Source organism: Anopheles cruzii, chromosome 3 (genome assembly GCF_943734635.1).
Source record: "Anopheles cruzii chromosome 3, idAnoCruzAS_RS32_06, whole genome shotgun sequence".
In the NCBI taxonomy this organism is placed as follows: domain Eukaryota; kingdom Metazoa; phylum Arthropoda; class Insecta; order Diptera; family Culicidae; genus Anopheles; species Anopheles cruzii.
In genome coordinates this window covers 69,423,804-69,437,434 of record NC_069145.1, presented here as the reverse complement: position 1 = coordinate 69,437,434, position 13,631 = coordinate 69,423,804, and the positions used below count along the sequence as shown (strand labels likewise).

The 13,631-nt window shown below is 53.9% G+C and overlaps 2 protein-coding genes across 2 annotated transcripts; one reads left to right on the top strand and one right to left on the bottom strand.

Annotated features, from left to right (window-relative positions):
- Window positions 1-673: 673 nt before the first annotated feature.
- On the top strand, window positions 674-10,723 carry LOC128272236 (uncharacterized). Its single transcript, XM_053010008.1, has 5 exons — window positions 674-1,715; window positions 7,048-7,179; window positions 7,264-7,475; window positions 7,546-7,855; window positions 7,918-10,723. Exons 1-5 carry the CDS (start codon window positions 674-676, stop codon window positions 10,041-10,043), a joined length of 3,822 nt encoding a protein of 1,273 aa, XP_052865968.1. The 3' UTR covers window positions 10,044-10,723.
- Window positions 10,724-10,975: 252 nt separating this feature from the next.
- LOC128270873 (intraflagellar transport protein 80 homolog) lies at window positions 10,976-13,358 on the bottom strand. The gene is made up of 3 exons (XM_053008298.1): window positions 12,558-13,358; window positions 12,119-12,498; window positions 10,976-12,056 (listed from the first exon to the last, which is right to left on the bottom strand). The coding sequence occupies exons 1-3, from the start codon at window positions 13,356-13,358 to the stop codon at window positions 10,976-10,978; spliced, it is 2,262 nt and encodes a 753-aa protein (XP_052864258.1).
- Between the last annotated feature and the right edge of the window lie 273 nt (window positions 13,359-13,631).

Sequence of the window (13,631 nt, the reverse complement as noted above, 5' to 3'; positions counted from 1 at the left end):
GTCTTTGCTGGCTCGCCAGAAAGTCCAGGAGTTTGGTTGGAAAGTTTCAATGCATCCACCGTATAGTCCAGACCTTGCACTAAGCGATTGACACCTTTTTCGCGCATTACAAAATTTCCTGAGTGATGAAAAACTGAGATCAAAAAAGGATTATGAAAATGGATTTCTCGAGTTTTTCGCCAATAACGTCTAATCCTTTTACAAGAGAGACATTATAAGCCTACCTTTGAAAAGACAACTAATTTTCCAACAAAATGGTGCATATTTGACGCAAATCGGACCATTGGAAACCTGTTAAATATAGTTCTGAACATCACCCAAAAAACGTCGATTTCTTTTTAGCCAACCTAATATTTTAATAAATATCAAATAATGGCAAAACGAAGGGAGGGGTCCTGGCTGGGGCCCCGTTTGGACGCGGAAGTATTGGGCGCGGGCGCGGGTTTCAGTTTCCATTTCGTCGTGAGCGGTATTAATGGCGTGAGCGTGAAAGTACGGCCAGTGCCAATATGTTTCGCGCGGGGTTGCCTGGCGCTCGGCGGGCCTTATGATTAATGTCACCTTCGCTTCGAACGTGCGCTTTCGTTTCCCTAATGTGTGTTTGTGTGCTCTTTCCTTCCTTTCCCTCCACGCGTGCACAGTATTGCTGATCACGACCGGCAACGGCAGGAAGATGACCGAAATGCAGCAGCGTGCCAGTATCGAGTTCGAGCGCCAGCGGCACCTGGCCAACTGGCTGATCGAGTCGAGCCCGCACATGCCAACCCCGACGCCGGCCCAGCAGAAGCAGCTCCAGCAGCAATTGGTGGCGGCGGCGGCAGCGACGACGGGGGGCGGCGGAAAGAAGACGGCGGCCGGCGGCGGTGGCGGAAAGTTCAAGCAAAGTCCGATGTATCTGCTGGCCAAAATCGGCCACAACCTGCAGGCGGTCGGTGGTGGACTCGGTGGTGGTGGTGTTGGGACGCCCGGGACGGGTGGCAACGGTGCCGGTCAGCCACCGAACTCGCTGGCCGCCGCATCGTCCACCTTCAACTCGCAGACCAACCTGCCGCTGCAGATCCTGGCCCCGGGCGGCGGGGGCCGAGACGGTAGCAAACCGAAGCTGCGGCGCTTCAACTCGCACGACACCAGCGCCAACATGTTCTCGGTGGCGGAGTTTGAAAACGCGCGGCTTGCGCGCCGGAACGAGCTCGAGAATGCGGCTCTGCTGCGCCAGCGGCAGCGCTACAAGCTCAACTCCTTATCGTCCGGTGGTGGCGGGGGCGGCGGAGCAGGTGGTGGCGGTGACTGCTCCACCGGTGAGAGCAAGGGATCGAAGCTGTCGAACGAGTCCGTCACCACCACCGAGCCGCTGATTGCGGAACAGTTCTTGGAGCGGTTCTCGTTGCCACGTGTCATCCGCCTTTCGTACACGTCCTCACCAACGGCAGCAGCAACGGCGGTGGCGGCGGCGGCCGCGTCGGGCAACGGGGACCATACGATGACGTCTTCCAGTTCGGCCGAATCGAGCAGCACGGCGGAACGACCGGCCGGCGGGTTGAAGAAGTCGAAAAAATTGAAAGGTGGCATCGGAACGACGACGACGGCTGGCGCCAGCGGCGGGGACCTGTTCCTGCTCTACCGGTACATGAAGGGCTACAAGAGCTACCACGTGTTCAACACGAAGGCGTCCACAAACCGGAAGAAGGGCTATAAGATACCGCAGGACTTCCCAGGTAAGTCGAGAACTTTGATCCGGAGATAGACGATTGGTCTTCTTGGCGCATTCCTTTATTGAGTTAATCTTTTATGATGAAGATAGATTTTTCTTGCGAGTATTGCTCCTAGGAACTCTATTGTAAAATTTTCCATTTTACTTCTGGCCTTAGCCAAACCAAGTTTAAAGAAGATATACATTTGGGTCGTATAACACTTCAATCATTTTACTTTTGAATATTCCTATCTTGTCTTTTGCCTATCGCGATCATCACCGACCGACAAAGTTATTGTCTTGGACACAAAACACGCCCTAGATGGCCGAAGGTGACGGCTGTAAATTTTATTCCCACAACGGACTTAAGCGCTTCTGAGACACCCGGTTTTGCAACTGCGACGACAAATAACGAGACCGAATTGATGTGCTGCTCGACGCGACACGACAATCGGAGTTACATCACCATCGGAGCTTTTTTTCGGTGACCAACCCATTTTATCTCCGTATTTTAATTGGCCTCGCACCACTTCGGCTAATGATTGGCCTTTTAACGTGGCCTCAACGATGGGCCGCTTCCCCGCGGCACAAAGGTGACGCGGGAAGCGGGGGCTTGGGCTCCTCATAAGTCACGCGAAAATCTTGCCTTCGGTCACGGTGTCGCTCGCGGTCCATTGTGACGTTTGTGGGGTTTTTTTTTTGGTTAATCGGCAACACCCTAACCTTCGCCCAGCGCCAACGCGAGTGACATCGTGACAAGACCTCTTCGCCGTCGGGTCACCCGGCTTTCGGACCCGAAGGCTTTGACTGCGCATCCGCCCCCGGCCAGTTGGCATACATTTTACTTTCACAACAAGACCGACCGGCCGGCCGGCCGGTGAAGTTATGAAAAATTGTCACACGCCACACGCCTGTCAGTTTCGTAACGTTTCTTTGTACAGAGCAGGCCCACAGAAGACGAGACGCTTGGTGAGATTCTTTTGAACTTTTTTTTATCCGATTCCGATCCGCAAACCGTTTGCTGAGCCATTGGTTAGGTTTAGTTTGTCGTTACTTTCTCTTTAGTCATATTATTTTAAAATCTAGTTCCCATCAGGCACTAGTCCTCTTTTGTTTTTTCTAGTTTGATTTGTTTGTACTTTTTCTATTCGATCTCTATCTGATTGTTGCAATTTGCTTTATTTATATCTTTGGTTTGATTGATGTTTGCTTCAAACTTTTTTATGAGCATTAACTGCAACGCTTCACGTCTCTTTTGTTCTTTTTATGTTTCTTTGTTTCTGTTTCTGTTGCTTTTCTTTCTTACTACTTCAAAATCTTCTATATTTTGAACTAGTATTATCTTCTGCGTGATTTTATTTTTGTTACTGCTTTTGTCAATTAACGATCACCTAGTGGCACACTTCGATTCCGTTTGAATCGCTAAAGTTGGCACCTTCTTTCGGACTTGAACAGCCGCCTTTAGCCACCAGCAGAACCGGCGGCAACACCCCAAACTATCGCCGCCCCCTTGCTGTGCGTGACCGCGAAAATGGTGCTACGCAATGGCGTGTGGTTCGCCCAGCAACAAATTGTCTACCCAGTTCGCTTCGCTTCAGTTCACGCCGGAATGCATGCCCGCCACCGCCGCCGATGATGATGAGCATAAACATTTGCATAATATGCGAAGGTTTTCATTTTTTTTTTTGGTACCCAGTCTCGCCTCTCTCTCTTTCACTCTCTCCCTTTCGGATTGCGCATTCAAGCGCGTTTTTCCGATGCGCGTGTTACGGTTCCGAGCAGCGCCGCGAAATTGGCAATGAAAATTGCGTTCGCGGTTGTTGCGCTGCACTCGCTCCGCTTCTTCACACCAATCGCCCATTGTTAGCCGCAGGCGGGGTCCCTATTGCATACTATTACCGAGGCACCGAGGCCCAGCCCCAAGCATATCTGCCCGGCCGATCAATCTGCGTCAATCGAACGATGCCGTCAGGGCATTCGCCAACACCAACAGGCCCGCCGGCTAGAGTTCTGGAAAGTGCGCAGATAAATAGTTTCCGATGCTGCTGCGATTCCGACCGGGGGCACCCCTGCGTTCTAAACTATGCAACTCAACCACCAGAGGATGACCTCCCGCCCGCCCGTTCTCTAGGGGGTTGCAAATGATGGCGCAGTTTTTTTTTGTATTTTTAATTGAATGCGAAAATATGCAGCGAGGGAAAACGGCATATTTAAGCGGTGCGCCGGTGCCGCGGCATCATTACTTATCGTTGGTCGCCCATTTTGCATCGAGCAGCGAGAAAAATGCATCGTCAGATGGGTGCACCGCGTGCCCGGCAACAACACCGCTGCAGTCGTAGGTACCGGTACCATATCAGAGTAGAATTTGTCCACCATCATCGTCATCATTAATCAAGCACACGAAGCGGCACCGGCACAGGGAGGGAACCAATTACGGACCCGACCCGACCGATACGATAGATGACGACGATGACAGTCTCCATGACAATGACACATCTGGGAGGGCTGTGCCCTGGAGGTTGTGGTTGGCCACGCTGGTTGTCAAGATCGTTGTCAAACACGGCACGAACGTACTAAACACCTCCGGCATCCGACCACCCCTTCGAGCCCATGTCCGGTACCCTATGGTCCGGACCCGTCGGATCACGTCGGATAGTAATCATCCATCGCGCGGTGCGCAATTTGCGTGCGCTTCAACAATGGCTGTTGTTGCGTTGGCAGTGTCCGACTGTCCACATAAAGAATTTTTGCTCGTAGCTTTAGTAAACGCTGATCGAAAAGTGTCTAAAAACCAATCTAGTTCTGATGCCGTCGGCCATTTTAGTTTAAATGCAGATAAAGTAACAAGGGACTTGATTCCGAATCTCCGATTACACTCGCCTAAAAGTATGCAAAGTGCATTGCTAGCTGCCATCTCTTGGTGGCTTTGTGGATGTTTTCCTGTTGCTCGGAGGAGAAAAAACTTACACTGAGCTGGAAAATTAAATTTAATAAATTATTTCATAAGGTAAACAACTTATTAACTGCCGCCGAAAGCAATATTTGATCTCCCTTTGTTGAACCGAACACAGTTTCCAAGAACCGCACCAATGTGGGCACCCCGAAGTTGGCCGGCGATACTGTGCATACCGACGCATACCGTCGCCTGCAATCGCTGCGCCTGCGATCACAGATCGGATCGATCTCCTGCGAGATCTCAGCCCTCGGTATGCTCTCGCCATGCTGGTCGTGCCGTCGTTCGCCCGCCAGAATGCACACGAGCCACGTGTAAGGAAACACCTAATCCGATCCGAGGTGCGGTGAGAGAGACGGGGGGGACATCCGGAAGGGAAGAAACACGACCCGCATGCTACATAACGGCGGTGGTTTGAACTTGAACCACGGCCAGAGCATACACGGTACCGCATAACCCTGGCGATGAATGAGGGCTCTTTGTGGTGATCGAATGACGATCGTGTGCTGATCGTGTGCATCGTGTGCCCACCACAACGGTTATCTATTGATTGAGTTTTCAAATCTGTTCCTAGTGGGAGCGTTTGGGAGGGTCTCGGTCTGATCGCCGTGCGATGATTGGCGGCCTTGGGCGGCAGGGTATCTTGCCTGCGTTTTTACACTGTGGAATGGCACCGAAAAGATGTCATTCGATACGATTCGGAGCCCGCGGCACAAGTAGGACATTAGGTTGTTCGATTCATTCTTCGGTTCGGTTCGGGCGCAGCTCCTTGGGGCGTCTAATGGGTTGTGTCATTATTTTAAATGGTGCCAAAAATGGCAGCTCACCGTCTGTCTTTTGGCTCGAGCAATGCTTGTTTGCCATCATTACGCCGTTCGGAGCATAAACGGTTCAGAGGCGATCAATGAAGCCGTGATGTCAATGCCACGGACATCACCGGGGCTGAACCGCACTCGCGTAAGAGAGATCACCTGTTGATGTAATAGCTTTCGGCGAACGAAGAAGGTTATAATTCGATGGGCTTTTAAGTCTAACCTTCCGTTTCTCCGGCGCAAAGAAAACAGAGGAACCATCGATTTGCCTTCACCCGATGCCAGCCATTTTGTGGGGGGCCCCCGGGGGGGGGGAGGAAATTTTCTTTCCCTCCTTGTTTTCTCTTCGACACCTTCTTGCGCTTGCGCGTTTGTCGACATTGTTTCAAAATTATGTAGCCCCGTCGTTGGCATAAATTTCCAAAACCAATTTTCTTGCTGGCTTTTCGAAGGGAAAAGCTCAGATTTCCCCGCGCGGCGGCGGATCCGCCATCGAGTTCGATGCTTTCACCGCGATCTGAGGCCCAACCTCCGGCGTTTGTTCGCCGCGATTCTGCCGTGCTTCTCATGATTGTCGAAACATGGCGCCGCACGGCGAGCAGCCGAGTCCCGATCTTATCCGGCAGCATCCTGCTACCCAAAATGGCGACCGCGGCCACATTTCCACACTCACTCACGCGCTTGATGCGAGTGCGATAACACGCAACGCGGCATTTGCGTAACGCGGTAGCCCGCGTTGTCCGCGGACCATTTGTCCGCCCGGAGGGCGGTGTGGGGCTCCTACATACATCCATCGGCCCGCCGATTGAAGACGACAGCTAATTATAAGAAGCCGTACAGATTAGACGGTTATTAATGGGCGGAGAAGCTCTCTCGGCGGGCGGCCATATTTTAGGCCACAGATGAGCCCCCCCGCCCGGGGAGATCCAATACCGGTCGCCGATCAGAGGCCAGGCGAGACCGTTAACCTAATTACTATCCGATTTCACTCCCACACACACACACAAGTGCGATCCCGCCATCTTTCGGTGGAGCCCTTTTTTGTTTGGTAGTAGACCATGGGATGCTAATGAAGCGCCCAGGCAACTGACCGTTCCATCAGCTCAGACTTGACCAGCCCAGCCCAGCCCATGTCTCTCACGGTCATCTCCGCCCGGGGGATGCCATTATGCAACCCGCCCAGTTGCAGCCCGGTGCCAGTCCAGTTCAGGAATTTTCTGCACCTATTCACCTCGAAAACAATCACTTGAGAAGAAATGTAATCTAACGCGCGCCCTATCAGCAACCGTTTTTTCTTTGTTTCTGGTGCATAATCATCCACATTCTTTAATTATTGGTCATTTCGAACGGGCTAGCCAGGTTGTAGCGCGCCATAACTTATGGGTTTTGTTGATATGCTAATGTGGGAACTGCCACCGCGGACCGCAAAACGGTCAGAAAGAACAGAGATAGACGCGACCCGTGTGGACCGACCCATGGGAATCTTCCAGGTCTGCTGGTAGAGTCTGTTAGGCGTTTATGTGTTTATCATACTGGTGTCCAGGTGTAATCTCTCATCGCTCATCTCACTCTCTCTCTCTCTTTGGACACAGGGTACTTCTCGTTCATCAACGAGAAGGGCGCGGCGTCCGCCACCGTCTACACGACGATCGTCCAGCTGGTCCGGGATCAGGTGTACAAGTTTCTTTCGCTGGAAAATCTGGCCGCCTATACCGAATCGCACGGTCGTAAGTATCATCGCTATCTATGGATAAACCCACGAGCTGGCCGGATTGTTCATGTCCACACATTCCCCGTCTTACCGACAGCCGACAACTTTAGCCACAAGGCGCACTACGTGAAGGCGACGGCCAAGGCGGGCCAGGTGTACCGTTTGCTGGCCGTGTTTCAGGACGGCGACCACAAGACGGCGTCCGCTAGTCACAAGGATACCACGTCGTCGCTGACCAGCGAGCGGCACATCGGGGGCCGCGAGAAGGAGCGAGGAAAGTACGCCCAGCTTCTGGACGACAATCGACAGGTACCGTACCAACTGTTCCTGAGGGGACAAGTAGCAAAGTAACAACACTCTTTCGGTGCTGCTCTTTCAGATCTACTACGTCTCACTATCGGCCAAAGGGAAGTTCTACGAAATCGAGCAGCACAGTGCACCCGTGCTGCAGAAGGCGGGCTGCGGTGGTGGTGGTGGGGCCGGTTTCGGCCACCATCATCACCAGCAGCAGAATGGTGGCGGCACGAACAACACCCACAACAGCGGCAACAACCCGCTGCAAAATCGGAAACGGCAGCTCAGCCGGGACTGTGTGCATCGGATCGGGTTCATCATGCAATCGGACGTTAGTCTGCCGCTGAATCTGCGGCTCATCTCGCCCCAAAACGGGCTGCCCTCGACCGTACCCGGTGAGTGGGGAATTTCCAGGGAAAGATTAATCTGTCCACTAATTGGCCTCCTTCTTACACAGAGTACGTGACGATCGCAAAGTGCAGCGAAGAAAACTTCCTCATCGCGTGTCCGCTGGACGAGCAGCAGCTGACCTCGACGCTGACGCTCACCAAGCTGCACCTGGCACCGCAGATGAAGTTCGCCAAGTGCACGATGGGCTTCGAGAGCGAGCAGCACATGCTGCTCAACCCGAACGTGCAGACGGTGCTCAAGTTCTGCCAGTTCAACTGCGACAACTTTCTGCGCATCGTCGACCACGAGACGAACGCCATCGAACTGCAGCAGATGGTGGCGGTGGCGGCCCAGCAGCAGCAGCAGCACCGCGACCGGGAACCCGTTTCGCCCAGTGCCACGCTCACGACCACGACGGGCCCGAGCTCGCTCGGGTCCAACACGAGCGGTGCCGGCAAGGAGCTGTCGTCGAAGGGTAGCGATGTCCTGCGGGCATTCGGCCGGCTGTTTGGCGGTGGTTCCGGCGGCGGTGGCCACGATCGCAACGGTTCCGGCCACGAGAAGGAAGATTCCATCATATTTTTAAGTAAAAATGATCTGGAAAGTCTCGAGTGCGGTGCTCGGGCCCGGAGTGACCACCACCACGAAGACCACCATAGCCACCAGCAAAATCACCACCAGCACCACCATCATCACAGTTTGGATGACCGCTCGTTCGATGGATCGTCGCGGCAGGAATTGACCCACCAACCGCACTCGTTGCCGGCCGGTGGATTCAGCGAGAAGATGAAGGTGTTCACGGCGAATGGCGGTCCCGGAGGCAAAGCGAAGTCCTCTAGCCGCTGGTTCAAGGGACTGGGAGGCGGCGGGAAAGCGACCGGCGTCGGCGGTGGCGGTGGCCACCATCACGGTCGCCCGGTCTCGCCGACGACGACGGTCGACGACGAGTGGGACAAACGGACGAGCCTCGACCGGTACAAGGACATGTCGAAGCTGATCCAGGAACGGTTCGGCACTCTCGGCTTGTCCGGCGTCACCTCCCAGCGGGCCACCAGCTCGTCGGACATTCTGCTCGGTGGAGGAGGAGGCACGGAAGACGAGCTGGTCAGTCTCAATCCGGCCCCGGGTTGCGGGAGTGCGGAAAAGATCCTTAGCAGCGGTTACGAGTCGGACAGCACGTCGTGCCTCGGGAGCGGCACGGCCGGTATGCAGAAGTCCCGCTCGCTGCAGCACATTGGCCACCAGCGAGACGGAGTGGCCTCGGCCGGTAAAAACCGCCCGGACCTGGTGACCAATATTTCGGGCTCGGTGGAGGGTGGCGACGATGACGATGACGATCGCTTGTCCGAGCTCGACGGGGACACGTTGTTCTTCCCGCTGCGCACCGCCGCCCACCAGCAGTCCTTCATGACGCAGAAGCTGTACAGTGAGTTCCACGTCAAGACGAAACAGTACAGCAAATCGTCCTCCAGCATCCAGCAGCTCCTGCATCTGGCCAGTGGCAGTGGAGCGCTGGTCCACGGGAAGCAGGGTAAACAGCGCGGTGCACCGGCGGCCAGCGGAAAGAACCGGAGCACCTCCAACGAGGTGATCCTTTCGTTCGAAGACCTGCGCTACATGAACCGTGAGGAGGAGGAGCCTAGTGCCGGCAAACGAGGCGGATGGTCGGGCGAACAGGAAGCGGCAGCGGCCCATCGGCGACTGAAGTCGGTGTCGCTGAGAGTACAGCAGGAGGCGGAGGTCGAGAACCGGAAAAGGAACAGCGCGCAGGTGCTGGAGGACGACCTACCGTACAGCAGTGTGCGTGACTCGATCGTGCTCCACGAACCGGACGTGACGACGGTGCCGGCGGAGAGTATCTACGCCGAAATATGCAACGACACACCGGCGCCGGCACCGCCACCGGGTGGAAGCACCGGTGGCCGCCCGCTCGTGCCGCACCACTCGGTGACGATCAACACCGGGGCCGCACCGGTGCGAGCGATCGAGAAACGGTTCGTCAGCATCCGCATCAATGTGCCACCGTGTGACAGTCTCGCTTCCGGCGGTGGTCCGGTGGTAAGCCTTAATCCGGCCGGCGGTGGTGGCGCGGGTCGCAGCGGTGGAAGCAGCACTAGCAACAGCAGCAGCAGCCGCTGCTCGTCGGCCGTTTCTAGTCCGATCGAAGACAACATCTACAACACCATCAAGTAAAGGACCGGCGGAACTAGGAGGGGTAGGACAGTGCCCCGGGGGGGTAGTGTACAGAAGAAGGCCTACCTTTCTTTTGCGTTGAACAGTTGTTGGAAACGACGACCAAAGTATTACCGGAATTTGTGATAGCGGCAAGTAAAGAACCCTTAACCGAAGTCCCTAGGAACGGAACGACATTGTAGATTTAGCAAAGGAGCGAGGCGGTAGCAATGTGTGGGTTCGCGAGGGGCAGCTCGGAGGACATCGATCGATTAGGGTGTTAAGTGTGTGCGGTTTTTTTGCTTCTCTTTAATTTACTGTTGGCCAGATATGCCAGAGTGGTGCTTCCGATTCCGACTCTGACTCGAGTTAAGCAGAAGCATGTTACGAAATTGTAAATCCTTTCCAAATTAATCGACACCCATAGGGAACGGACGCAGAAGTGATCTTCCCGAAATAAGGGAAAGCGATGATCCTTAAGTTTCCTTGGCGCGATTTGAAAGAAACCTGGCGACAGGTTTGCGCATCTTGGGGTCCCGTGCTGCCCTGCTAAACGAAGTGAGGTTGTGAAAGGTATTAGTTTGCTGATCATTGAGGGCCGGTGTTACACGATCCGATACGATGCAGAGAAATATAGTAATACTAAACTGTAGGGATATGGACCTATTTAATAATGGAACCACGATATTTTTGTAGCGTAAGCGCGATAACGGTTAGTGAAGAGATGAAAGCGGCTCAATAAAAATGTGTTTGAACGTAAATGGAACAAGACAAAGATTTTTCGAAATAATTTCTACCGAACTAGCGATTCTGCGACAACTAATCAAACAACAACTTATAAAAAAAACTTCACTCTCCGGATTGTTCCGACAAATGGTTTATTAGTATGTCATCATAAACACACAAAATTCTGTCTCTGACTACTATATGGTTTAAAACCGCCTTCCGTTATCCTACGGTGCGTCCAGTGCCAGAAACTGCGGATCGTTTTCCTCTCGTTCCAGGGCCTGCAAGTATCGCTTACGTTCCGCCAGCACAAGGTCCACGTCCTGCTCGTGTTTCAGCGCCACCTCGAGCGCCTTGTTCCAGCGGTGCATGCGCAAGCAGAACCGAATGGCCTCTGGAATGCGCTTGTTGTGCAGCAGTATAGTTTCCGCTTCCTGGATGCGCCCATTCATGACGGAGTTTTCGGCCATATGTTCCGGACTAGACAGCGGCATGGATTTGATGTAGTTCAGATAGTTCAACTTATCAATCTGTAGTGAGGCGCAAAACGCTTCCTCACTGATGTCCAGCTGGTTTCGTTTGGACGCCATCGCGGCCAGAGTGGCCCATAGCAGCTGATTCTGAACCAAACGGCACAGCTTCAGCGACCGTTCCCACTGATTTTCGGCAAACAGTTTGTGCAGTATCACGCAGTAGGTTTTCACCGAGACGGTGAAAATGGCCCCGGAGCTTCGGAACGTCACACTGGCCCCTTCAAAGTTTTCCAGCGTAATGTTCTTGCCGAACTCGCTCGTGTCGTACGTGAACGTTGTGAGCGCAATCAAAGTGGGATCCGCGCAGGCTTCACCCGGACAATACCACACGCTGTAGCTGAGATCGTGAAGGCCAACGAGGATGTTCGTGTCGTTGGACCACATTACCCGATGTACCTGTGTACCGATCTTGTGCGTCACATACTCTGAACTGCCGGTGCAGTTCGTAATGTGCAGATCCTGGTTCGCGTCCACGTACACCAGATACTGATCGTCGGGACTGCCGAACCGGCAGACGGCCACCTCAACAATTGCCACCTTGGCATGGATACTGTATGGTTCCTCCTGCCGAGTGGCACTCGGCAACAGATCGAACACGTGCAGAATCGTTTGATCGGAGTGATCACGCACCGCTAGCGAGTCCATTCCGAGAGAAATACAGCGACTGTTGAGATGCGCGATCTGGGCCTGTGATCCCGGGTACCGAGGGTTCAAGTGCAGCCGCCCGGAGTACGTGTAAATCCAAATGGAGAAATGGTCAACTAGGAGGAAGTTTCTGTCACAAACAAAGAGTCACAAATTATTCCGAATCTCTTCCGAACGTCCAGCGGTACATACTTTCTGCCAAGCATGATGATGCGAATATCACTCCGCCCGTCGATGATGATCGGGGTGTTGATGTAGTGCTCGTTGAAGATGTGAATCTGGTGAACCGTTGCGACGACCAAATGGCCATATCCCAGCTCCCACTTGATGACTCGCTCGGAAAAGTCCAACGTGTCGGTGGTACGCGCGACGATGTCCTGCAGTAGGATCGTTTTGCGACCCGTGGTGATCGCTTTCAGGTTGCGATTCCGCAGCTCCCGTTCGATGATGTGCCCGAAGAGCAGTGTCCCAGTGCTGGTAGAGGACGCTATTTGTGTTCCATCCGCCGACCAAACGATATTAAACAAGGAACCGATCACCTGCTGGTTGAACCTCACGATGCTGTGGCTCCACTGCGGGCGAGAGCAAGACATAGTCAGTCTGACATAATAGAACCCGATGATCAACTTACCCCGGTGCTGTGGCAAAGCTTGACCATGTTGAATCCTCCAACGGCCAGCAGCTCACCATCCGGACAGAACTCAACCGACGTTATGGCGTAGTCATCAGCCACGCTCGTGTAAACGTTCGTGCCCTGTGTGTCCCAGATCTTGTACCGACAGTCTTCCCCACCGGTCGCTATCAGGGCCGTATTGTTCGACCACGACAGACACAGCACCATCCCGTCGTGGGCTCTCCACTTGGTCAGCTTACTGTTCGCGGCCAACGGTTTGATCGCTACGAACGATCCCTGGCTGTAGGCAATGGCCGTCGCCGTTGGCGCCCAGCAGGCACACCGAATTTGGCCCTCGTTTTGCACGACCGTCGACCGTAGCATACCGGAACGGGACCAAATCTTAATGACACCATCCTCGCCGGCCGTCAGCAGTCCGGCTCCGTCGGGGCTCCAGCGAGAGGCCACCACCGTTCCCGCGTGGGCCGCAACATTGCGCTCGACACGCGCACTTTTGTTCAGTATTACAAACCTTCCGTCTTCGCTCGATATCAGCAAACTTTCGCCACCCTTACTGCCCGACCCGGGACCAATGGTAGCGCTGGCGACACCCGAGCCCCTCGCGTAGAGCCAGTGCATGTCGGTCGGGACGAACCCCTCGGGCAGCTTGCCCACTTTCACCATCTCCCGATTGGTGGAGGTCCACTTGTGGAGATCGTCGCTGCAGCAGCTGTACACATCCTCGTTGTTGCTCCACCCGAGCGTCGAAATAGTATCCTTGAGTTTCGAATCCTTCGAGAGATAGGTTTTGAACTTCATTTTATCTGCCCTCGCCTGTGGGTAGTAAAGTGAAAACGACAAACTTTGTTTTGTGTACGGTCACCGTTGCTAGGATACTCCGGCTCCGGCCCCCGTGTTGGTCTTTCCTTAGTTTGGACCGGTCCTGATCGTTGCTAGCCTGTCTCGTGCTTCAAACTCACTGCTATTTGAAACCTACTTGATCGATTCATTTAGAACTTGGTACATATTTTGTGCTTATTCCCTCCACATATGGAATACATTTAAAGTGAAATTGATTAGAGAACGTAATGG

Excerpts from the sequence above, each read along its gene's own strand:
- LOC128272236 (XM_053010008.1), top strand. The coding sequence starts at position 674 with ATGACCGAAATGCAGCAGCGTGCCAGTATCGAGTTCGAGCGCCAGCGG. Across the intron at positions 7,180-7,263 it reads CGCCTATACCGAATCGCACG|CCGACAACTTTAGCCACAAG; the intron begins GTCGTAAGTATC and ends TCTTACCGACAG. Across the intron at positions 7,856-7,917 it reads GCTGCCCTCGACCGTACCCG|AGTACGTGACGATCGCAAAG; the intron begins GTGAGTGGGGAA and ends CTTCTTACACAG.
- LOC128270873 (XM_053008298.1), bottom strand. The coding sequence starts at position 13,358 with ATGAAGTTCAAAACCTATCTCTCGAAGGATTCGAAACTCAAGGATACT. Across the intron at positions 12,499-12,557 it reads AGCTTTGCCACAGCACCGGG|TGGAGCCACAGCATCGTGAG; the intron begins GTAAGTTGATCA and ends TCTCGCCCGCAG. Across the intron at positions 12,057-12,118 it reads ATCATCATGCTTGGCAGAAA|AAACTTCCTCCTAGTTGACC; the intron begins GTATGTACCGCT and ends TGTTTGTGACAG.